This window comes from Chionomys nivalis, chromosome 22 (assembly GCF_950005125.1).
Source record: "Chionomys nivalis chromosome 22, mChiNiv1.1, whole genome shotgun sequence".
Taxonomy (NCBI): Eukaryota; Metazoa; Chordata; class Mammalia; order Rodentia; family Cricetidae; genus Chionomys; species Chionomys nivalis.
Genome location: NC_080107.1, coordinates 36303289 through 36330056, shown reverse-complemented (window position 1 = coordinate 36330056; position 26768 = coordinate 36303289). Strand labels below are relative to the sequence as shown.

General features: G+C 36.3%; 1 protein-coding gene across 7 annotated transcripts in view; it reads right to left on the bottom strand.

Moving 5' to 3' along the window:
* The window catches only part of Lrp1b (LDL receptor related protein 1B), a 1777797-nt gene that overhangs the window by 598642 nt on the left and 1152387 nt on the right, over positions 1-26768 (bottom strand). For all 7 annotated transcript variants that reach the window (XR_009056008.1, XM_057755646.1, XM_057755649.1 and 4 more), the window contains exons 24-28: positions 20076-20273; positions 18513-18717; positions 10478-10642; positions 9982-10226; positions 1121-1252 (exon numbers count right to left, since the gene is read on the bottom strand). Coding sequence is in view for 6 of the 7 variants with exons in the window: in XM_057755646.1 (XP_057611629.1) it covers positions 1121-1252; positions 9982-10226; positions 10478-10642; positions 18513-18717; positions 20076-20273 (945 nt within the window). In the remaining variant the exon portion in view is untranslated. The remainder of the gene's footprint in view (positions 1-1120; positions 1253-9981; positions 10227-10477; positions 10643-18512; positions 18718-20075; positions 20274-26768) is intronic.

Sequence of the window (26768 nt, the reverse complement as noted above, 5' to 3'; positions counted from 1 at the left end):
TCAGTCATACAGGCCACGGAGTGGTAGAACACACCTTTAATTCCAGGATTTAAGGAGACAGAGGCCGAGAGATCTCTGTGAGTTAAAGGTCACCATGGGCTACACAAGATTGAATCTATCTGAAAGAGAAACAGAACTCACTCAAAGGTAATCCCCGCTCTTGGGATCACATGCCTTTTATCCTAGCACTAGAGAGTTAGAGACAGGAGTATGGTTGGGCAAAGAGAGGAGTATAAAGCAGAAAAGTCAAGAATTCAGTGGAGTGTGCAGTGTCGGGTGTGGCGTCTTCAGAATCCAGAGACAGGGCCTCACCTACTTTTGATCTGAGGTAGAGGTAAGAGCCAGTGGCTGGCTGCTTTGCCTTTCTGATCTTCGGGTTGAACCCCAATATCAGTCTCTGAGTTTTTATTATTTATGCTACAACCTATTATCCTAATTACTGCTTGATGGCCTTCTGAGTCCTTTTATAAATAAACATAAGCATGAATCTGCATCAGATGAGGCCGGTCTTGCCTTATACTAACTGTACTGAATTAAAGCCACTAGTAATAGACTCATTATTTAGCATCTGATAAATGACTCTATTTTCTGCCCCTATGGATTAAGTAACTACAAAGAAAATTATGTATTTTCATTAATACAAGTTATTTAATACATACACACACACGTGTGTGTGTGTGCGTGTGTGTCCAAGCTACACAGTTGTTTCTTTCTTTGTTTTCATTTCCCCTCAGGCTGACAATGCGCTGTTCCAGGGACAGGAAATGAAAGCTGGTGAGAACTTCCTGCTATGCAGGTTACCGACAACATCATCACTTCCTTGAAATGCATTTATACTCATGCATCTCTATGTTTTACAGACATAAATTTTGCTAATGCATCAAATAAGAAAGTAGCAAGAAAAAATGAATAGGGTGATAAACAGCAAATATTGCATAACACATGTTAAGGGATTGTCAGTTTCTCCAGAAATAGCTGAATTTTAATAGTGGCTGTCAGCAGTCACAGCTAATGTGTTCTTAAAGATACTCCAAACCTCTTCCACATCACTCTGAGTAAAATTCCTGCAGAAGTGGAAATATCTCCATTCAGATTTGCCTAAGAACTGTGGAAAACTTACCATAGCAGGTCTTCTTGTCAGAGGAAAGCTTCATTAGGTGGGGGCAGGCACAGGCTGCACTCCTATTATGATTGATGAGACACAGGTGAGAGCAAGGGCCTCTACCTTCATTGGCTGCACAAGGATTGGAAGCTGCCAAGGACACAGGGAAATAGCAACAGTGAAAATGGAGAATGTAAGATTGATTCACTTAATGATCCAAAGTAAAGTTTTCCTTGCTGAGACAACCAAGTTCCTATGAGAATGGCAGGCAGTTGTGCACATCACTAGAAACCTTCATTCTCATAAAGTTCACAGCCAAGATAATTTTCTTCATTTTCCCTCTTATTACAGATGAAAAGACATTTTCTGAATTAAGGAGAGAAATTATTAGGAATCATTGCTTTGCTAACATAGAAATAATACATGTTATATAACATATACCAATTGTAATATTGAGTTAAACTTCAGTTCCCAGCCTGCCAAGTGCTGACCCCTCCCCTGGGAGCATCAGGACCACGCCCACAAGGTATTTAGGTTCATACCTAAAAAAAAAACAGGCGGTCCCCGGGGTTTTCATGGGCTCCTCTCCCCGCCATGCTGTCTTGGTCCACCAGAGTTGTGCATTTATTAAACACAGGCATTTTAATTTGCTCTAATCTGGTTTAATTGGAGTAATTTGCATTGGCATAGCACCTTTTCTTAAAATTAAACCAAACACCAGTAAAGTTCAGGTAGATCCTGTCATAAATTTTGGGAGTTCCAATGGATATCTCCATGTTTCTAACATGCCTCAGACACTGACTCCTGACCTGGGCACACCACTCTTGCAAATGTGCCTGGGAACCATTATAACAGACTTCCTCCTTATTCTCCTACCTTCCCTGGGTACATAACACATGCTAGGCAAAGAACCCAGCACTGAGCTACTTCCCCTGTCTCTCAGTCATGAGATGGGATAAGATTTCATTTAATGTTTGTGTGTGTGTATGTGTGTGTGTGTGTGTGTGTTGATATGCAGTGACATGTCTGTGGAAATCAGAGGACAATTTGCAGAAACTGATTCCTTCATTCCACCATGTGGGTCCTATAGATCACACTCAGAACATCACAGTCTGTGGCAAAGAGACTTCACACTCTGAATCATCTCTCCTGCCCCAAAGATTTTTTTTTATCAATTGATCAACAGCTATTATCTTCATTCTTATTTTAATAGAGCTTGCCTACTTATTAAATAGTTTTTTATTTTATTTTTACTATTATTTATTCATTATTACAGAATAAAGTCTTTAGATCTAGACTACTAAATTGAAGGCAGAATAGATATCTCTTCTGACCTCAGTGGTAGGAATTTAGCTTTCAGCTAATGAATAGTCCCTTTCTAGCAGGGGACTTACTGCTCTGGGTAGGCAGAGTCAAGTCATACCACCAAAACTATGCAATGATATATTGAAAAATGGCAGGCACAGAGAGCTCTCTCTGATCTTCTCTGTCAACTTCTTCTTTGAGATAGGTCATAAAACCTAAGCCAGATTTTTTGACCTTTCCCTATAGCCACTCCTATGCTTGTCTTGTGAAAGATGCCTTTCAAATCTCTAGAGGAAATGGGCATGCTTATCTCAATAGAAGAATGCCAACAGAGCAGCAACAGAATGCCCTCACCTAGAGCTCTCTCCTTTGTTCTCTATCATATTTATCTAGCAGTGTCCTTGTTTCATCAAAAGGAGATAAAATGCATAACTTGTAGCATTTCTTCCCTCATAGACTCCTTGTGAATAAAACTCCACTCAAATGAGTTTTTATCTTTTGTTGTTGTGATAGTGCTTTCACCTGTGATACAGGACTATAAACAGTTTATTTCCCATCCCCCACTAGTTAGCATTAGTGTTATAAGATTTTATGCCACAAAGAAGAGGCATTGAGAAGACGTGATCAATATGGAGATGTGAGAAATTAGCTGTATGCAATATGCATGTGGGTGTTCATCCTACTCCCAACCTGAAGACGACAAAGCAGGAATTTTCTTTGTACTTGTTAACAATAAATATTTTTTTTAAAGGGGGGAATAAAAATTTCTGAAAAAAAGTCATCTGCTGAGAAAAATCTGTTAACAAAAGAAACCAACAGAAAACGATATACGCTGTGGGCCTGGAGACTCCTCACTGCAAGTGTCTTGCCACCCAAGTTCCCATGCAATCTGTTTTGTCTCACCCTTTAACTTAATTTGCATTAATCAGAGTCCCAAAGGGATTGTTAGAGTTATAGAAGCAAATAAGCAGATGTAAAAGATGGAGGTGGAGTTGTGCTGCAGGAGACAAGAGTGTTCTAGCAACTGGAGCCAGGGCTCCCAGTGGCTGCAAAGAGAAAGAGAAAACGCAACATTCCCTACACTTGAAAAACAAAACAAAACAAAACAAAACAAAAAAAAAAAAAAAAAAGAGAAAAAAGAACTCTTCTTAGAGCAATTAAAAGCAGATTCTTTAACAGTGATTTTTAGGTACTTGATTCACTCTATTTTTAATTTTTAGTATAAAATAATTCTCTTCTAAGCATGCTACAATTATAAACTCCCCTTTAAAAAAATAAATCAAACATCTTAAAATTCTATGTCCTTAGAATAAAACCATACACTGATTTTCTAGCCCGGTGTCTATATTAATGGTAAGGCTATAATGTATAATTCACAATATTTTCTGCTTCACAGCTTGGAAAATCCACAAAGAAATCTTGCCTTCCATTTTAATCTCATTTCACTTTGAAATAATGCTGCTGAGTCTTTTAAAAGTTTCTTTCTTAGTAAACACCTGAGCATAGTTCTCTATTTTAATGGGTCCGTTGAGGCATTTGGTTCACAAGGCGCCTTTTGTCACATAAAGTGGGGATTAACAGATGGTGACCCGGGAGCAAATCCAGTCTACTGACCGGTTTTGTGAAATTTGAATGAATCCATAGCTGACCACATTAATTACATATTATCCACGGCTGCTTTGGTGCTGCAAAAAGACTTTATTGATTTTGGCAGAGGTTTCTTGTTTCACAAAACCTTCAAATACTTCTTATTCAGAAATGTTTTGTCAACCATTGACAGGAAATAATTAATGGTTTTCTGCCAAATACTATTACAAATCTCTTATCAATACAGAGGTTGAGTCCCTCACCAAACACTGCTGCTTTGTATCTAAGAGAGAGAAAGAGCTAACTATTATGGAATGCTATAAGCACCAGGTAGTTTTTTTTTTTTTTTTTCTAAATCCCATGAATCAAACAAAGATCCTTAGAGATACCAGTGTCATCTCTCCTGATTTACACAGCCTAACAACTGACTAAATTCTCGGTTGTTCCAAACATAGAGCAGTGAGGAAATATGTCGGAAAAGACCCCATTGTTATGGCATCAGGGAACATTATTTTTGATCATTAATGCTTGCTCAGCTCTCTCTGATTCTGTAACCACACTCAATACAGGTATGCTCCATCTTCTACATGGTTGACTGAAGTTACTTTAGTAATCTCTTAATTTCTTTCTAGTCTCCACCCACTACACTCGGTTGTCTTTCTAAAAGGTCTGACAAGCTTGAGGAGTTTACATAGGTTCCCATTGTTCCTTCACACAGACTCACTAACCCACTTCATCTGGGATTCCTTTACTAGGTCCACCAATTTCTCCTGGTCAACCTCCAACTCTTTATTACTAACTATTATTCTAAGATTTTTTTTTTTAAAATTAACCTTTCTTTCAAGCAGTACAATATTTTAGCTTTGAATCATTGTCCACTTCTTCTGCTTTACATAATTATTTTTTGTCTGTCCTTAAACTTCCCAGAATTGTATTGTATTTTTTGGTTTGTTTATTTGTTTCACAGAGATCTGCCTGTCTCTGCCTCCCTCTATGAGTTCATTTATTTTTATTTGTTATTATGCTGGGGACTGAGCAAGGGTCTTGTGTATGCTCAGTAGTCTATGAATTTATTTGTTATTGTACTTATTTTGAGCCTAGTGTACTCTGTGTGATCAACACTATGGATTTATTGTTTATTTGCTATTGTACTGGGATTGAACCTACAGTCTTGTGTGTGCTGAAGGCTACTGAGCAAGAAAGTTTCTATAAAGTAGCGGGCAAAGAAATTGCCTATATTTTAATGCTTTTTAGAAAAATGTCAATCTTTACACTTAATATTGAATATTGATTATTTAATTAATATTAATTATTAAAACATTTTTACAACCTTATCATTCATTTAAGATGAATTTTTTACAAAACTGAGAAATTATCTCAATAAATATTTTGGCAGAGAAATATATCTATTAATATTTTAAGAAAAGGGACCATGCTTAATTGGTACTAATGCATAGATAATATGCATCATTAATGTTTCTACTAATTTGCTTCATTGGCTACCAAAATCCAGCTATAATTCTGAGCACATAAAAACCCTATAAATTCCATTAAAAACATCCTTACATCAACACAGGCAGAAATACTAGCAGAAGAAAGGAAGTATTCCACTTGCCTTATTTAACTGTCTTCTAAAAATCAATATAACTAATCAATTTGGCAAGAGTGGGTGAATAAATTTTTTTCTTATAAATATTGTCAAATTTTTTTTTCTAGAGAAATATTTTACTATACCAAGTAGAAACATTTATTATTACATCTACTTTTTGAGAAACAGTGTCAATCTTTTTTTGTAAAACACAATGGATACATGACATAAAAATGGTCAACAAAAACAATGCCCCAAATACCTGCGCATGATGTCTGACTCCTGTCATTTCAGCCTCTGAGAAGTCAAGGCAAGAGGACCATGGAGAATTCAAGTCTCCAAGGACTTAAATCAGATGCCATCTCAACAGTCAATACAAACAACTCAAAAGACAAAATGACTCACTTTCCAAAATCAAAACAACTTATTCTAAGACTCTGTGTTAGGAAATCTGCTGAGAACTTGGAAGCCTAATTAATGACTATTTTAGTTTTATAAATATAAATTGTCCCCATTTACAGAAGAGTAAACTTTGAGAGAGTTAAAAAGGGTCACATCATGCTACAATTCTTAGGTTTTGATTCATAAAATGAAACATGAAGATCATAATACCCCATCTTTCTAAATAATCCAACATTTAGGTTCATCCTTTCTGTCACTAACACCCCTATATGTTGGATACTTTGTGGAAAGGAGGAGATAATAACATTGATAAAGAAAGAATTCTTACAAATCTATTTAACCTGATAAATTTTTCATCTACAGTGAAACTCCTCAGTATATTCCCCATTATTTTACTTCTCTATTTTTACATGTTTCTCTGAGTGCAATGCCACATTTAAATCATTTAAAAGCTTTGCACTTCGGCCAATTCAAAATAAAAAAATATCAGCATCTAAACAACAAAAATTAATATTTCTTGAAAAATAATCTGACTTTATTAATACATAATAAAGCCTCTTTAAAGCAGGCTTTATTCAGACAATATGACTGTACTTTCAAGAGGACATGTCGGGAAGTTGAGGAAGGTGGACCAGATGAAGAAGTATGATACTATGACAGTTATGAGTTATTTTGTGAAAAGATTCCAAGCAGAGTAATAAGGAAATCTGTCTTTGATCTATCATCTCTCTTTAATCCATGTATCTATCAATTATCTGCGTATCTCTCTATAATCTGCGAACAATTCAAATAACAGCCTCACTCTCCCAACATGCTTTGTGGACATTAACAGGCAGCCAAAAGCAGTAAACATGACGACAATTTTTTTTAACAGATCTGCAAGAACTAAATATGGAACTCACTGTAGTGTTCTGATCTCTGTTTTGGGCTGGCACTTTCTTAGTTACCTTGATCTCCACATTCTTGTGTGCCAATTTCAGCTTTGTCCAAGACTCTGAACTTCCTCTTGTTTTCTGGACTATTCTTTAGAAATCTCTACTTCAATGCTTAACCAACTGATTGAAAGTTCTAGTTCCAGCCCTAACACTTCCTATTTTCTAAATTGATTTTTTTTCAAATGTATCCACTAAACTGTGTTTAATAAAACTATGCATTCCAGACTAGTTTATGTTGTAAAGGGCATCTTGGCCGTATTTTCACATGAGCCTTCTCTGGACTTAAGTTGCTGACTGATTGTTAATTTATGCGTCAACCTGACTTGGTAGATAGCAGAATATATGGAGATATGCTTCTGAAAATGCCAAGCTTAAAATAAATATATTGAGAGAACATTGCGAAAACACTAGCATATGAAACAGTATATTGAATTTTAAGAGGTTTTATTTCTTCAGTTTAGGAGACACCAACAAATCCATAAGGAACTGGGAAGGAAGAAGTGGAAAAAGGACAAATGAAGAAGGACAGGGCCATTTCTCACTTGTGTTGGCACAGCCTTGCTCTGCTGCCACCCACCAGTGATTCTCCACACATGAGAACCCCTGGACTGGAATGAAAATTTTTGCCGTTGCCCCCTTCTTATTCTTGGTCTTTGAACCTTTGAATCTGATTACACCACCAAAGTTCCTGGTTGTCTAGTATACATTTATAGTAGATTGCTAGCCATTTGGGTTTCCGTAATGATATATGACGGCACCAGGAAGTAAATAAGCCTCCCTGTCTAAAGATTTTTGGATTAACCCATATTTAATACATTTTGTTAAATGCTAAAATATTTGCTATATCCACTGATATACATATTATCTTCTATAGCTCACAAATGATAAAAACACACAAAGAGTTTAAACAACATGCTCATAATGTCCAATCGTAGTTGCATGAAATCCTCACTATTGCTCCATCATGTCTGATATCTATGCTTTATTGGTGGTGGTAAAGCAAAGTCCTATGTAACTCAGACAGTCCTCAAGCTCATGCTCCTTCTATCTTAGCCTTCCAAGTGCTAAGATTACAGGTATGAATCAGCCTGTCCAGTTAAACTTTGGTTTATTTCTTCCTACTCTCAGATAACAATGGTATTATGAGTCAAAAGGAACTCAAATAGGTTTTCAAACCCCTAAGTCCAGTACCTGAACTGGAAATTTGTGAATACAATGAGCGGTTGATTGTAAGGGAACTGCAGTCAATGCTTGTCTGAATTCCTTGCTTGGAAACACTGGAAAGCTCAAGGTATTTGCAATCATTTCTTTAATTTGTGAAATCTGTTTTTTCATTCTTTTAATAGACAGTGAATGCCATATGTTTCAAAAGGCAACATCCTACTGTGATCCTCAAAGTGTTTTTCACCAGAAATAAGGGACTGCTGTTTCCCTGAGAGGATACTGCGCCTCTGTCACCAGATTGTTGCAATTACCCCCTTTACATTAACAAAATACTGGCCATATCCTGTGTCTTCTGTAAACATTGAATGGTTGCTTTACTGAATCAGATGAACAAGGCAGATAGTGATTCCTGGACACTCTGTGATACAAGTGGGGGCAAAAGGCAGGAGAACATGTCCTGATCACTCAAAACGAACTGAATTTATTTAGAAAACAGCAAGTTGCCACTCTCTAAATGTAAATAAAGACTGTATTTTCTGAGTCCTGAGAGAATACGTTAAATTACATCCACAGAAGAAAATATTCCCCATTGTATGCAAGTAAGGGAAGTCACAAATAAAACATTTTTATTCAAGTAAACCTGCTAAAACACCTTTTTCCAGCCACATCACCACTCATTTTCCATATAAGAAAGAGTGTCACAATATCATTCCTTCTCATTCAATAAGTGATGTGTGGAGTCTTTTGCTTCTGAATAGATCCACTATACCAGAGAGACATGACACAGTCCATAGACAAAACGATTTCTCATAATCATTAATTTAGTAACTCTAAACCTAAAAACCACAATCCCTACTAAATATTACAATTGTGGAGACAAAAGTATAGCTGTGCAAAATTTTCATAGTTATTAAAATCAAACTAATTTGTCGTGTGGATGCATTTCATGCATACTGTCTGATCTGAGCGTTATGTTGAAGGAAGTATTTAGAGATGAGTTCATTATACCTCTGACTGAAAATCCCACAGTTTACAACCCATAGAATGGGAAAGAAGTGTAGCAGGTTAGGTTGCTGCTTACTGCTATGACAGATGGCCAAGACATTCAAGAAAAGACACGTGGGCCTTCAGGTCAAAAAGTATGTGCAAGTACTAGCCGAAGAACCCAAAGGATCACTACTACTGAACCATCAGGTGAGTTACATGGGGAGAGCGGCATCACCCACGGCTCATGCTTTACCACACAGCTCTCTGCAACCTCCCAATATACAAGCCCATGACTAGAGGGAGACTCTGGGTCCTTGGTGTTTTCTTTCATAGTATGTAAGAGGTTCTATATATAAAGATCTTACAAAAATGTTCTTTAATACTTATTTTAGTCACCTGTTAGTGTGTGTGTGTTTGTGTGTGTGTGTATGTGAGAGAGAGGAGAGAGAGAGAGAGAGAGAGAGAGAGAGAGAGAGAGAGAGAGAGAGAGAGAGAGAGAATGCATGTGAGTACCTCTGGAAGCCATAAGAAGTATCAGATCCTCTGAAGCTGCAGTTACAGATGCTAGAACTTGAATTTGGGTCTTCTGCAAGAGCGGTATATGCTCTTACCTCCTATGCTGTCTCTGCAGCTCCAAATTCAAAGGTCTTAGAAAGCTTCCCACACTTTCTTGTCTGTATGATGTCAGTGATTCAAAATTTCAAGACAGTACAAAATCTTTAATTTCTAAGAATAATATTCTAAAGGAGGAAATTTAAAAAGCAAAGTGGAAAAGTCCAGAGCTAATTAACACAGGTGAGCCCTAGTAGGACCATGGAATAATAGTTAACTTACATCATTTCCTTTACACTCATAGAGTTTATGTGGAAATGGAAATGTTCCCAGATGGTTGACTTGTCCTAAGCACCTACCTTGTGGCTGTCGACTGGGATGGTATATCTGAAGATCGAATGGCTGTGCACTGGTCTTCTGAATCACACTGACATTCTGCCCTGTCCACTTGTTGGCTTTAGCCAGCGTGTTGGTCCTCCAGTCTGTCCAGTACACCTCACTCCCGTACAAAGACACAGCAAAGGGATGGGACAGGTATTCATGTCCTCTGATAATTTCTATCATGTTTGTTCCATCATAGAAGGCAGAATAAATAGCATCTGACCTAGAGAAACATCAGTACACCAATGGTTTATCGAAGTCACTGACAGAGTCCAGTGATACACTTATGCAAGTTAGACAAATGATAGAATAATTAAGTCTATGGAATTATACCTAATATTTTCCAAAGCCAGACAACAACAACAAAAACTCAAAGTAACGATCTCAATACATGATGCCTATATATTAGAATACTTAACAATACAGTTAAAAAGCTAGAGAAAGTAAATGAAAGAAGAGAAAAATATTTTTAACCTGGCATCTGTCCAAACTATCCTTTTTTCAAAGTGGTCCACAGTCAGTCCATTCGGCCATGCCCCTGTTTTCATGTCTTTATAGATGGTTTTTCTCCCAGCACCACTCATAGAGGCAGATTCAATGCGAGGGAAGTTGGCATCCCAGTCGGTCCAAAAAAGAATCCTGAAGAAAAAGAAATAATGCCATTGTTTCACTCCTTCATTCCCAATGTTGAACTCATGGCTACTACGTGGGGAGAAGTTTCCTAAGTAAAAGTTGCAAGAGACATGGATTGTAGGGACATAGCCCCACCCATTGGGGGCGTGTTCGCCTCGGGCTAATGTTTACGGATAAATCTGCCGGGCGTGAGCCCAGGAGCCTTTTTCTTTTGCTCTGCTTTTCCAATGCTCCGCGGGAACCTGTGGTCCTGTAAGTCTATTTCCTTATTAAAGCTGTATATATCTATATAATCTGTCTGCATTCATTTGCGACACCACAATGGATGTGCATTCTAAGCCAGTGCCTCCAAGTGCATAGCAATAGACAGAGCATGCAAGTTCATGCAGATGGAATTACAACCTGTGTAAGATTTTGAAAAAAAGTTGTAATGAGGAGTAGTAGTAGTTCGTGAGTGTCCTACTCACACAATACTCTAATAGAGGAAAGAATGCGGAAGCTCAACAGGATAGTCAGAGGGGAACATAAAGTACAACAGGGCAATCTAACAGCAAGGGAGCAGGTGTAACACCTCTGGGAACTCTTGGGGATTTCACTTACAGGAGGTAATAGCAATCACACCATGAGGATAATTGTGATCACAGACTCCTGAAGAGATGCAGTGTTCCATGAACAAAGCTAATTGCCATACCTTGGGCTAGTTTCCGGTGCCCAAGAACAGTCATTCCTTGACGCCTGTAACTAATGTACAAACATCCTGGGAATATCTTAACAAACCCCTTGTTTCCAGTCTTCCAAAGCCAAAGATGTCATCATTCATCATCTGATGACCTGTAGCATCTCTGATGAACTCACCAATGTCTTTTAAATTTACCTTGAGATTTGACTCTCTTTTTTATACAAAATATAAAACTTCATAATAAAACTGGTTAAACATTGGACAATGAAGTGGGGGCTGTGTTCACTTCAAATGGCTCCAGAATAAACTACTGTTTGTTTCCGTTAGATGTGCGAGTTTCATTTTTTTTTTCCTGTGAACAATATGTTTCTCAGTACCTCATGGTAAAATTCTTTTAAAATCCTCAACAGCTTCTGGGGATTTTCACAGATATGCTGATGGGAAGATTTCTATAAAAAAATCATCAAGTTGCTTGTAGTTTTGCCAGGGAAATATTTGATATTTGGGAAAGAAGAATTGTAAACAATATCACCCCAGGGAATAAGATAATTTGATAATTACTGAAGCAGAGAAATAGGTGCAATTGAGTTTATCATGGAATTATTTTTACTTTATGTGTTTGGTCATTTATCTAATAAAAGTCTTAAAATATAAATATCTCAAAAAGGTAATAATATTAAAGTGTACTAGAGGACATATGTAGCATATTTAGCACTTATTTCTTGATCTTTTTATAAGTTAAAATATTTTACAGACAAAATTGTTTTGAATAACAACACTAATTATAGGGAACAATGTTTATAGAGATTAATATTACAGGAAAATGTAAAGAAATTAACAAATTTTAAATTGTTATGTGCATTGGTGTTTTGCCTCCATTTATGTCTATGTGAGGGTGCCAGGTCCGCTGGTACTAGAGTTATAGACAGTTGTGAATCACCATGTGGGTGCTGGAAACTGAACCTGGGTATCTTGGAAGAGCCATATCTCCAGACCCAGAATACATAATTTTTAAATATGTTGTATTAATCAGAATATGGGATGAAGCTTCATTAATATGCAGCTGGTGTACCCTACAGTGAAGCAGCTGGAGAGGATAAAATGTTGCAGGCCTGCATCCCAACAATTTCTCTTGAGCTATCTCTACCCTATTAACTGTTATTGCTCCAGCTGGCAGTGTGAACCGGGGAGAACAGGGCCTAAAATTGAGGCCAACTGAAGTCTCATGCAATGGCCAACTTTATTCAGAGCATCAGACAATTTACACTCTAAGGGTTAAGATGAGTCAACTGAGTAAATTGTCCAATCACAAGGACAAGCAACATGTGACACATAGATGCATATGAGTAAGAACAGCTGAAGGAAGCACCATCCTATCCATTACACCTGGGAGAAGAAACACATTCCAAAAACAAGTCTGTGCTTTGAAGAAAATGAGATCACAAGACTCTTGTCTTGTTTTCTTGGAGTATTCTTACAAACATTTAGCATTCTCATGTGTTCCAAGCTTGGATCAGGTTCTGACACTAACCATTTCTGGACCTTGTCTATGTTGGTCTTGCCATCTTAACGGTTACCAAGACCTCTTTTGAAATATGCTAACCACAAAGAACCTAGTTTTCCACCCATCAAAATTAAGAGTGTTGTCAGATAGCATCTTGATCTTAAAGCAGAGTTCACACTGTCATGATTAACATACTTAACATGTTTCCTCTAAAATATTTGAAAAGTGTCTTGATTTGTGGCTTTCTTTGTTGTTACTATAAAAAGTCTGAATTATCAGTCATATTTTGCTCCTGAAAAAACAATCTCTTTTTCTATTCCCTTTAAGGTAAGGTCTTTTTTGTTGTTGCTTGTTTGTTCTTGGTTTTTATTTTTTTGTATTTGTTTGTACACTTGTTTATTTCTTGCTTTGAAGGGCATATCATTAGGTTCACTTTAAGAGACACTATAAACTATCAAACATGCTTCTAGTAGAGAATAAAGGATGAGAGAAATTTCTGTGACATTTGCACACAGGTGATGCCTGCCTTCATTTGGTCATTAAAAATTCATGTATGTGTGTGTGTTTTTTCTATAGAGATTACTGTGATATTACACTTCCATCAATTTTAGAGGGAGACTTTAATCACTTTCTGTAGCCTTCAAAGTATACTTAACCTTGCTACAACACAATTAACACAACTGACATTCACGGTTGATTTCATGGATCATAGCTTCATAAAGTTCTCAGCTCTCTTTTGTAAATTTTGCAGGGTGGTGTTATAACAACATCACCTTTATTGGCATTCTTTTTTTAAAATGGTAAAAATGTGTTAATATTACAATGATTGCTTTAGTTCCTCAAGTACAGGAAGACTGGATCTTTGTGTAAGTCAGAGAAGCTCAGCCACATTTGCTTTTTACATAGAAACAATGGACTATTTTGTGTGTGTGTGTGTGTGTGTGTGTGTGTGCAGTTTCTGTTTTCAGATTAAGTTGGGCAATAGACCATGAACAATCAGGACTGCTGTAGACTAATCTGTCAGGTCAAGTTGAAAACGGTGAAAGGAAAAGATCTTTCCAAAAAAAAAGAGGTTATCTTTGCCTTTTAAAACTACCAACGGGAAGAGATTATTGTAATTTAGAGTATTCCCACAAAAAATTATAATATAATTGCCTCACTAATGTTCACAATGGCTGGTTCCACTTTTATCAATGCTGTGTTTACAGTAGACATCAATTACTAGGTCACCTGAAAAGTAAATGTGACCAATGGAGAAGGAAACACATTTCCCTGTAGGAATGCAGCATGACCTTGGTGAAGCTCAAGGACATTGGGAGATTCTGCACATTCAAAACTGCTGGTCATTGCCCAGTAAGGAGCTCCGTGTTTCAGAAGTTCATGTTCTCCTTCAGGGCTCTTCAACAATGAGTTCAACTTAAAATAGAATGGAAGGAAAAAAGAAAAATGGCCCTTTCCTAAAAGCCACGTGACCATCTTAGAATAGCCTGTTACTAGAATGCTAGAAATGTGGGGTGAAGGTCGCTGCATTGCGCAATGCACAATGAAGGTCAGTGATTGTGTGCTACTGAGGCATCTTGTATTGCTGTGCGTTTCTGTCATCTATAGCTTCAGGAAGTGCACAGGAAATAATCATGTTTTATTGGACTGATGCTATGACAATCGTTTGTTTGTTTTCTCTGATACACTGAGCAAACAAAGCAGCTAGTGACACATCTTTGTTTTCATTTGTGATTGTAAACAAAATTTATGGCATTACTGGTTAATTCTTTTCTATATAATTTGAGTTCTTCAAGGTGATATGTAAACAAAGCCAGCTCACAGGCATACATCTGTTTAACAAGCATTTCTTGGGCACCTTTCTATGCTCTAAGAGCTGTAATAGACTTCAGGCACTGAAATAAATTTTCTTGCCATGAGAAAGCTTTTGGTTTAATAGAAAATATAAAATTATTTATTCAAGGCATAGTTCTCAATCAATCCAGGGAAGTTGTTCTAAAATAAAAAGTTTAAAAATAAGTTTAAATTTTGGAGCTCTTATCGGTATAAGCTTAGAATTTCCTTATATTTCATGAAACTCTTGAGAAGTAAAGGGTCATTTCTCTTCTAGATAACACTCAAATGATAAACTAAATACAAGTAATTTTACTTACATTGTTAATACTTCTGATTAGTTTGACATTGCAGCGAGCTTGAGTATGTATATGTGTTTATGAATGTATATGTTCCTTTGGTCATACTGTATGTGTAAGTGTGAATATTTTGTATATACTTTGTGAACAAGTGCATATATATGTGTGTGTGTGTGTGTCGTGTATGCTGTGTATATGTGCCTGTGTGTATTTGTATATCCTGTGTGTAAGTTTGAGTGTATATATGTGTGTAGGCGTTGTATATATTGTGTGTGAGCGTTGACCTGTGTTTGTGTCTATACTGTATATGCTACATGTGTACATTTTGTTCCTTTGTTTTCACTCTACCATACAAACACTTTAATTTTTAAAATAATATCAGAAAGTTTTACTAAAATATTCAATAAGGCTAGCACTATTTAAACATTTGGATTAATACACAATTGCTATGGTTGTGCTTTCAGGTGGTCAAATGAATTCACATGAAAACTATTCCATTATTTCATTTAATAACTTTAAGTAAAAAAACTCTCAAATCCCGTGAGCCAAGCCTTTCAGCTAGTTCTCACAGGAGTAAGAAGTGAAAGCATCATCTATCCTTCCATCATTGATGCCAGAAACAGTTTGAGACATGCTGTTTCCTACCAGTTTTATTTAACTTTTTAGCTACCCATTAGTGCTTTGAGTATATTAATTAACTTCACAATGTGCTAGCCGGATTTAGTGGAATAGAGTATTCATATTTGGAGTCCTTTTAAAGCCTCTCCACCACTACACACGGATCTCTTGGAGGGGTTTTATAGGTTCTGGTGCATATACGCTAACTTTCTCTATCAGCATTAAACTCTCACAGGAGCCCATCAGCGAAGGAAATACTATTTGGAATTTTCATTTACTGTGTCCTTTGTATTTCTGTTTCCTTTTCTTCTTTTCAAATGGGATATTTAGAGGAAAGCAAGCAAGCAAACGACTACCACTTACAACAGAACGGAGACAACTAAATAAGTTTATCTTCCTTCTTGTCAATACAATGCTTAGGGCAGGAGATCTCTTTCAAACTGACTATACACACAGTCTCTACAACTTCCTTTCCCTGTTTGTGTTTGCCTCTCTTTCAATCTGTTTCTTGAGAAGTACTCTCACTCTCTTCTTCATGATGGAATGCATGCTACCAGTGTATCTTGATCCAACATATCACATTCTGTAATGCAGAAAGTAGCCCATGGACGTTCATTGTTTGTACAACTAAGGCAGACAAGATGAGAGGGAGCTTGCCATTACTAGGGTCATGGTGGTAAAGATGAGCTGGAAATTTTGTGGGTGGCAAAGAGGGAAGGTCACCAATCTGCTTACGTTTGGAGGGCATTTTGTTAAAAAAAATAATAAGAGCCTTCCTCATTTAACTTCACAGGACTCTTTAGATGAGTTGCTATTCCAGTAGCTAAAAAAGGTGTGGAAAGCAGACTGTAGACCAGAGAGCACACCTGTAGTGGCATTTCATTTATATTTAATAAATAAAGCTCGCCTGGGGATTGGGAGAGTAAAACAGCCACACTGGTCAGCCTAACAGCCAGGCAGTGGTAACACACTTCTTTAATCCCAGTAGCTACACTAGTTGCCGTAGAAGCCAGGCGGTGCAATGCCTTTAATCCCCAAAATAGAGGGGATTATAAAATGGGAGGAGACGACTCTCAGACACAGTCTCATTCAGTATTCCTGGAGGCAGGATCGCCATTTCAGACTAAGGTCGAGGTAAGAACCCGAAGCTGGCTGCTTTTAGGATCTTGAGGTTGAATCCCAATTTTGGTCTCTGAGTTTTTAATAACTGTGCTTTACACATCTCTGAACTAATATTAATGTTTTCTCTCAGCTCATCCATCAAAGCTCTTCCAACTTTGAAAAAAAAAAAAGCCAGAAATCTAAGATTTCAAGGAAAATTCCCCAATATTTGAAGTACTTGTGATAGATTCAAAACAAGTTTTAAAACACAAAGAAGACAAACCCTGTTGCTGGAGTTGTTAATATAACATCCCCTCTCCAGGCAAGCTGTTCACACCTTAAATGTAGTGTTTAATCTCAGGGAAAGGAAAAGCATCTCCTGATCTACTGGTGTTTACATCCTGGGGAAAGAACACAGCAGCAGCCAAATGTGGGAGGGAACTATGACAACATCAAGGTGGAGAGCCACTAGTTTCCTCTGCCTCCCATTTGGCTTCCCCTAGGCTCCACAGCTCCCACTGGGGACTTCTAAACTTTGAGTTTAAGATGTAGAGCCAAAAATATCCTATTTAAAATATTTTGCAGACCTGACAAAGCCTTCAATTTACAAGCTCATTCCCAGGGAAATAAATAATTCACAGGAATCGAAAGATGGTCTCTCGTGTTGGCTGCATAGTTCCTCCCGGTATGTAATCCCTTCTATTCAAAACAAAACTGAAATCTAAGAGGTCACACATTTGATTTCTTCAAGAGAGCAAGTTGGTGTGGGAAGTCCTGTATATGTGTTGCTTTTATTGGTTAATGAATAAAGAAGCTGTTTTCAGCCAATGGCTTAACAGAATATAGCCAGTCTAAAAGATATAGATAGATAGATAGATAGATAGATAGATAGATAGATAGATAGATAGATAGATAGATAGATAGAGAATAGGCAGGGTCAAGGAGATGCCATGTAGTTGCCAGAGAGGAAAAACCTGAGCTGCCAACTGGAACCTTGCTGATAGGCCATGAGCCTCGTGGTAAAATATAAAATAACAAAAAATGTGTTAATTCTTGATATAAGAGCTAGCTAGCAATATGCTTAAAGTATTGGTCAAAGAGTATTGCAAATAATATGTTTCTGTGTGATAATTTTGGAAATCTGGGCTGCTGGGAAATGAACAAGCGGCCTCCAGCTACAGCAAGCAACTCTGCAGGAATTACAACTCGTGGCTTCTAAGTCTGCTGTTTTTTTTGTTTGTTTGTTTTTGTTTTTTTGCTGCTTTAAAAATGAGCACACACGGAACAAAGCAGACAACAGCCCAAGTCAATCAGAATTTAACATTGTTTTCCAGAATCAGGTCTTTTGTGTCTCAAAACTTCCCAGTAGTGAGCATCTCACTGCTCCACTCCTTTAAGCCTGTTTCAATTTTCTTTCCATTGACTCTAAGAACAAAATAAATAAAGGGTGAGTTGGTTAGAATCTGTGATTATTCAGAACAAAGACTGGCCCCTGGGGTGTTTAGTCATTAGGAAAAATTATAGCATCTCTTGGGCAGAGCAGAGAGAGATTCTCTAAATTACTGCTTTTGATAAGAGCTGCAAACTCTTCCAATAGTACTTCCTGCCCATATTTAATATAAAAATATATTCTGCAGCAGAAAATGTCTGAGTAAGGAACTCTGTAACCAAACTTCTGCCTATGTCCTCACATCTGATGCTATGCTACTATACCGGCATACACAGCTGCACAGACAGAAGCTCTTCAATGCATGAAGTAAGCACTTTACCTCCTCATTTAGAACTGTAAATTGGAGGAGCAGTTCTACAACAAGGAGAACCTGTAAAAGTTAAGCTTCTCACCCGTATCTTGGGTCCAGTGCAATGGCCCTGGGATGCTCCATGGCTCCTGCTATCAGGGTAGCTCTCAGAGAACCATCGAGTTTAGATACTTCAATTTGGTCAAGATTGCTGTCTATCCAGTATATGTTGCCTGCTATCCAGTCAACTGTAAGGCCTTCTGGAGTAGCCAAGCCATGTTCTACAACCACTTCAATGGCACTGACTCCTGTTTAAAAAAAAAAAAAAGAAAGAAAGAAAGACAACAAACACGTACAGCTATTCAAGGAGGTACAGGAGACAAGCCCACTTGTGGTCATAGTCCAAAGCATGTCAGTTTGAAGTGGAAAACCTAACAAAGAAATCCGATATCAATAGTTACTGTATTTGTTCTTCCTGACAGAATTTTTCACTCCCCAAAACCCTTCAAGGATTTTATAAAACACTGAAGTGATAGCAACCGGAGGCTGCAAAGAAGTTGCTTCTTGTTTGGGGTTTTCCTGGCAGAAGAAGAGACTTATTAAAACAATAAAGTCAGGGGGACAGCATGAGAAAATTTAATTTAAAGTCTGTCTTTCAAAGGGAGAAATAAAGAAAAATGACTACTTGGATCAACATGCATTGTGCTTAAGAATTACACCTCTTTCTGTCTTAGTTAAACATCATAGAAAATCACATTATTTTTATATATAGTCTCCGCAAACTTAAGTGCTAAGTCACGGTCAACCTATTCACTGGGCCAAGATCCTGGTAGCAGGTCAGAAAGATGCATTTAAGAGAAAAAATTGTTAGCATGAGTTGCATAAAACTCAGAAGATGGATAATATCTAACAAATTTCTTAGTGATCAACTATTTAATTTCTTTCAGAATTAAAAAAATAATTTTGCAGTCCTTTTCTAATGGCATATTCATTGTATTTCATGACAATGTCAGTGGTTTCCATTATAAACTTTGTCATTAGCAAACCTCTTCTCTAAAGTCACTACATGAACATGAGTCATAGGAGGTATTTTTAATATTTTAGCTGTATTGTGATAAGCATTACCAATTTTGAAATTGCAAAGGTGTTTCCAAGAAAATTAATCATTTGACAGCACTTACAATTGCAAGCCACAAAGAAAACAATATTTACAAGTGACGTGCACACAGCTCCATCTAAAAAGGTACCTGCTGCTTATGAGATAGAAGAGATAAGTTTAATTATGCAAAAAATACAGTTCGTATATTTGAAAAAACATTTTCATTATTTCTTTGAATTATGTTGAAGCGTGTTATCCAAATAAAAATGAGCCACTTTAACTCCCAATTCCAATTACTAGTACCTGGAAACCAATCTTTTCTTTTTCTCATAGGAAACACATCTTATTCTTTATAACTCTCAGAAAAATCCATTGAAAGGCAATAGATGAGTAAGCTGGGCCTGGCCACTTCTCTCCCCTAGCATATCTTCATATATGTACCTAGTCTTCTGTTTTTACTCATACGGAGAATGCTCACAGTCAAAGATTAATCAAAATCTTTTCTGATATTATATATTGCTGTTCAAAAGCTAACTTCATCATTCAGTGAAACTTCAATACACATACCTCCATTCTCTGAAAGTTTGCCCCTGTATATTCTGTCCTCCACAACATCTGTCCAATAAAGTAAACTTTGATTGAAGTGAAAATCAAGTGCTATGGTGTTTCTCAGTCCGGGAACAAGTAGGCTATAGTCTCCTTTATGCAGATCTATCCTCCGAATCTCATGGCGTATAGAAAAGATGATGAATGCCTCAAAAGGATCTGCAAATAAATGTATTTTAATCAAATTTAGAAAACACTTTTACTTGACATAAATTAAAATGCTCTAGATAAAATTCAATTTATTAAGTTTCTGATTGGATCAAAGGCCCACTCTGTCAGAAGGAAACCATATCAACCATTGTTAAAGGTCCTGTGAACTCATAGCTAGTAAGGTCATAAACCCTAGGTAAGTACCTGATTCTGTTAGTCTGCTGAATGGATATAGTAAAATGATTCCTAATTACTTATATTTATACCCCTAGGTCAGAGACTCTCTCAACCTTTATCAGAGAGTGTCTCCTTACAACAGATAGCAATTAATACAGAAACAAACCCCCAAATAAAAAAGTAGTCAGTATTTAGGGAATAAGAGATTTTGCAGTGCTCAGCCATAAATGGAATGGGTATATCACACCCCTCTCACAATGTTCGTTATCATGTAGAAGAGGAAACAGAGGCATTATACAAGTCAAATGTGATTGAACATTAAGGAAACAGGGTTTTCCAGACCCAGACACAACAGGGCAGTTATACATATGAACCTAGAAAAATTGGGACAGCATGTGTAAGACCTACATGAGCCCCAGTCAGAAAAATTCCAACAAGGAAGAAGGAAGGTAGGCATGAATCTCCCCTACTAGCTGAAGTGAAGGAGAGTCCACAATGTTTAGGGATAAAATCACTGGTAGGTGGACCAAGTGCCAGCACAGTTTCCTGTCCCAAGACTAGTTGGACAAGGCAAACTGGATGAAGAAACAAAGAAAGAAGGAAGGAAAGAAGAGTGGAAGGAAGGGAAGGACTGAGAAATGAAGAAAGGAAGGAAGGAAGGAAGGAAGGAAGGAAGGAAGGAAGGAAGGAAGGAAGGAAGGAAGGAAGAAGAAAGGGAAGAAGGAAGGAAAGAAAGAAGAAATCTCAAAGCTGGATGAGATAGAATGGGAGGGTGGAGGGCCTAGTTAGGAGAGGAGTTTGGGGTGGGTGTGAATATTCAAAATATTCCCAAGGAATTAATAAAACATACATACTGATTTCAGAATTTTGATACCAAAGAAGTTTGTTTTCAACTTGAACTTTAAAATAATTGAAAATTGTGTATTCCATTATACAAGATACTAGTGTGGGTTGCTTCTTGAATTTGCATATACTTGATGAAAGTATTCTGATATAAGAATACAAGAAAGGTTCTCACACCTGTGATACTTGGATGTTTTCTATTTTCTTGGCATGTTAGCTGATAATCTAATAAGAAAACCTAACACTGATGGAACTGATGATGAAATCCAGATTTGTAAGTAAAATTGTAAAAGCTAACAACCCAACTACAAAACAGGGAATGTCTTACAAGTATAATGAATTGAGCAGAAGGTAGAATATCAGAATTCAGTTATTGTGAATAGAGGATCTAGACCAAATAAGTAAAGAAAATTACAAATTAAAAAACGGGGGGGGGGAACCAAATCTTTGAGTTACTGGAATAGATGAGGAAATCCCTGGTAAATATATAGATCAAATCTTAAACAAAATCATAGAAATATACTTTCCCACATGAAGACAAGATATACAGAATCAAGAAGTACACAGAACACCACATAGACAAAAAAAACCCTCCCCATATCAAAACATGATTAAAACACTAAGTATACAACATAAAAGAAATATATGAAAGCCTTCAAGAAAAGCAAATCACACATATAATGGAAAAAACATCAGAATATCAATATAGTTCTTGATGGAATCTTTGAAAGCCAGATAATTCAAGAGCAAAGAATTTCAAGCTTTATAGGACAATTATTGTCAGTCTATAATATACACAACTAAGGGAAAAGAAAGCTTTTAATAATAAAAACAGCCTAAAAAGAATTCTAACCAGAAGACTAAACTCAAAGAAAATATAGAAAGCAATATGATGCCGGGCAGTGGTGGCACACGCCTTTAATCCCAGCACTCGGGAGGCAGAGACAGGCGGATCCCTGTGAGTTCGAGGCCAGCCTGGTCTACAAGAGTTAGTTCAAAAAAAAAAAAAAAAAAAAAAGAAAAGAAAAATAAAAAAAAAAAAAAAGAAGGCAATATGATGGGGAAGGTCCTTCTGTCTATGAAATAAAGAAGCTGACTTGGGCTGTGTGATAGGGCAGAGTAGAGCCAGGCAAGAAAAACTAAACCAAATGCTAGAATAAAGAAGGCGGAGTCACAGAGAAGCCATGTAGCCACTGCCAGAGACAGACATGCCAAAACTTTGCTGATAAGCCACAGCCACGTGGTGATACACAGATTAATGGAGCTGGGTTAGTTAGGATATAAGAGTTATCCAGAGTGAGTACATATGATATTTGTCTTTCTGGGTCTGGGTTACCTCACTCAATATGATGTTTTCTAGATCTAGCTATTTGCCTGCAAATTTCAGAGGTCGTTATTTTTTTCTGCTATGTAGTACTCCATTGTGTAAATGTCCCACTTTTCCTTATCCATTATTTAGTTAAGGGGCATTTAGGTTGTTTCCAGATTCTGACTACGGCAAACAATGCTTCTATAAACATAGTTGAGCACAATTCTTTGTGGTCTGATTTAGCATCCTTTGGGTATATACCCAGAAGTGGTATTGCTGGGTCTTAAGGAAGGTTGTTTCTGAATTTTCTGAGAAATCACCATACTGATGTCCAAATGGGCTGTACCCAATTTGTACTCCTACCAGCAATGCAGGAGTGTCCCCTTTATCCCACACCCTCTCCAGCATAGTTGTCATCAGTGTTTTTGATCTTGGCCATTCTTACAGGTGTAACATATCATATGTACTCACTCATAAGTGGTTTTTATACATAAAGCAGAGAAAATCTGCCTACAAATCACAGTCCCAAAGAACCTAGACAACAATGAGGACCTAAGAGAGACACACATGGATCTAATCCACATGGGAAGTAAAAAAGGACAAGACCTCCTGAGTAAATTTGGAGCATGGGGACCTTAGGAGAGGGTTGAAAGGGAAGAGAGGGGAAGGGAGGGGAGCAGAGAAAAATGTATAGCTCAATAAAATCAATTTAAAAAGAGTGAGTCAGAAGTATGCTTAAACTATTGGCAAAAAACAGTATTGCAAATAATATAGTTTCTGTTTGGTTATTTTGGTTCAGAACAGCCAGGAACAAATAAGCAGTCTCCTACTACAACAATAGTTTGGGCAGTATGAGGAATAAGCATAAAACATAAGACTGTGTAAAGAAAACAAAGCTATAGTTCTTGAAAACACAAAATAACATTGCTATCACAAACAGAAAAAAACAGCAGCATAATGACTTCAATCAATATACACTGCTCAGAAATAACCTTAAACATAATGGCTTTAAATCTCTAAGACAAAGACTGAAAGAAGTGATTGAGAAATAGAAGTCATCTAACTGTTTTATTCACTAAACATATCACAGTTCTAAAGACACCTCATTAAAGTGAAAAGATAGACAAAACTACTTCAATCAATTAATACTAGAAAGTAAGCGGACATTTATATCAATATTTGACAAAAATAGACTTTGAACCAATACTAATGAAAAGAGGTAAAAAAGCACTCCATTCTAATAAGGAACTAATTTACAAAGAACACATTATAATTCTAATATATATGCACCAAATGCTGGTGTAACAAGTTTCAGAATAAATATGCTACTGGAATTAAACACACAGATTAGCATCAACACATTAGTATTTGGTGATAACAGTATCCCAATTTTTTCAATAGAGAGTTCATCTGGGCAAAAGTAAATATAGAAACACAAGAATTAATTGAGACCATATAACAAAGGAACTTAACAGATATCTATAGTATATTCTTCCCATACACCAAAAAATATATATTCGTCTTAGAAGCCAATGGTAGCTGACTTCTCAGTATAGAGCAGACTGCACCTAGAATGCAGAACAAGTCTTAACAAATTTAGAAAGACTAAAATGACTTTATACCCTATTTGACCATAATGAAATAAAACTTAAAATTGACTGCAAAGAAATCTTTAGTAAGCACACAAATCTATGGAAATTAAGCAACTAATGGTTGAATAATGAATTGGTCAAAGAACAAATCAAGAAAATTTTTAGAATTTTCCCAGAACTAAATGAAAATAAAACACAGCATAACAAAACCTCTGACAGGTATGAAAGGAAGTCCTATGAGAGATATTTATAGCTCTAATTACTTAAACAATCATGTGGAACACACTAAATGACTATTAATGTTTCTCAAAAATTTGGGAAAATAAGAACAAACCAAATTCAAATCTAGCCAAACACAAGAAATAATACATATCAGAACAGTAATTATTAAAATAGAAATCAAATATAAGAATATAAAACATGTATAAAGAATAGGACGAGCATTGTTTGTCATAGCCAGAACCTGGAAACAACCTAAATGCCTCTCAACTAAAGAATGGATAAGGAAAATGTGGTAAATTTACACAATGGAGTATCACACAGCAGAAACAAAATAATGACAACTTGAATTTTACAGGCAAATGGATTGAGCTAGAAAACATAATTTTGAGTGAAATTCAATTATCACATATACTCACTTATAAGTGGTTTTTAAACATAAAGCAAAGAAAATCAGCTCACAAATCACAATCTCAGAGAACCTATACAACAATGAAGACACTAAGAGAAACACACATGGATCTAATCTACATGAGTAGTAGAAAAAAGACAAGATCTCCTGAATAAACTGGGGGTATGGGGACCTTGGTAGAGGTTGAAGAGAGGGAAGGGGCAGGGAACGGAGCGGAGAAAAATGTGTAGTTCAATAAAAATCAATAAAAACTAATAGGAGAAGAGCAAATATATGAAAATCTATTTTTGTGAAACCCACAGCTAACATCTTATGTGAAAAAAAAAAACTTGAAATAATTCCATTAACGTCAGATATGAACCAGAGCTTTTCACTCCCCCCACTCTTTTACTGTATTGTGCCCAAGGCATTAGCTGGAGTGATAAGTCAAACAAAGGAAATTAAAAGACTACAAACAAGAAAAGAAGTCAAAATTATTTCTATTTGCATGGGATATAATATTATATATTAGAGATCTCAAAAATTTTATCCAAAAAATTAAAACAAAAAGAGGTAAAGAATTTCAGCAATGTGGCAAGAAATGGTACCAATTTGCTTACATCAATAGCTTTTCTATACAGCAACAACAGGGAGAAAAAAGAGCATTATTACAACACTATCATTCATAATAACTAAAATAAAATAAAATAAAGTATCTATAAACAAATTTGATTAAAGTGAAAGACCTCTGTAATTAAATTCTTAAATCACTGAAAAATGAGATAGAAAAACACTTGAAAATGACAAGACATATCCTGGTCATGGGATTCACAAATTCATTGCAATTTTAATAAAAAATCCCAATCTCATCCTTCACAGAAATTAAAAAGTACTACTCTAAAAGTAATATGGATCCAAAAAAAGACTTCATGTAGCAAAAACTACCCTGACCAAAATGAACAAGACTGGAGGGAATATTGCCAACCTCAAAATACACTACAGAGCCACAATAATAATAATAATTTGGTACTGACACAAAATACAGACATATAGACCAATGGAAGAAGTCAATGACCCAAACATGACTAGGCAAAACTATAGCTATCTGATATCAGAAAAATATATCAAAAACATACACTGCAGAAGAAACATTATTTTTAACAAATCATGCCTGTATAAATGAATTTTCACATGAAATTAAACTTGTATTTGCCACCTGGCATAAAACCCAACTTTAAATGAACCAAAGATCTTATTGTGAACCCTGAGATAAATACTTAAACATTGGAAGACAACACAGACAGTACTCTATGTTATATAAGTATAGGAAAGGACTTTCTGAAGAGCACTCTATTTACTCAGGAATTGAGATCAACATTTGATAAATTAGGGCTTAAAGAAACTAAACATCTTCTGCATAGCTAAAGAAACAAATAGCAGAGTGAAGAGAAAGTCAATAGAATGGGAGATTATCTTTGCCAACTGTACATTTGACAGAAGATTAAAATCCAAAATATATAAAAGTATAACAAAAAAACCAAACAACAAAACTAAAACAAGCAAGCATACAAAACAAAACAAACAAACAAACAAACAAAAAAAAAACCAGAAACGAAAGAACCCATTAAAAAACTGGACTTAAGATCTGAACAGAGAATTCTCAATGAAATATAAACATGGTTAAAAAATATTTATTAAAAAAAGTTCATCAACTTGTGGACCTGAGGAAATTAGCAAATTTAATTAGCAAATGCAAAAATCTTAGAAATTTGTCTTACCCAAAGTCAGAATGGTTACGTTAAACAAAATGGGGAAAATGAGGAGCTTTAATTTGGGACAGGGAAGGAAATAAATACCAAAGGAGGTATGATGGAAAAACAACAGTGAGGATGCTTGAAAAAGTCCTAAGGAAAAGATGTAGTACATTTACTTAAAGTTACAACTAATGCACAAAAATCCACATACGTATAATG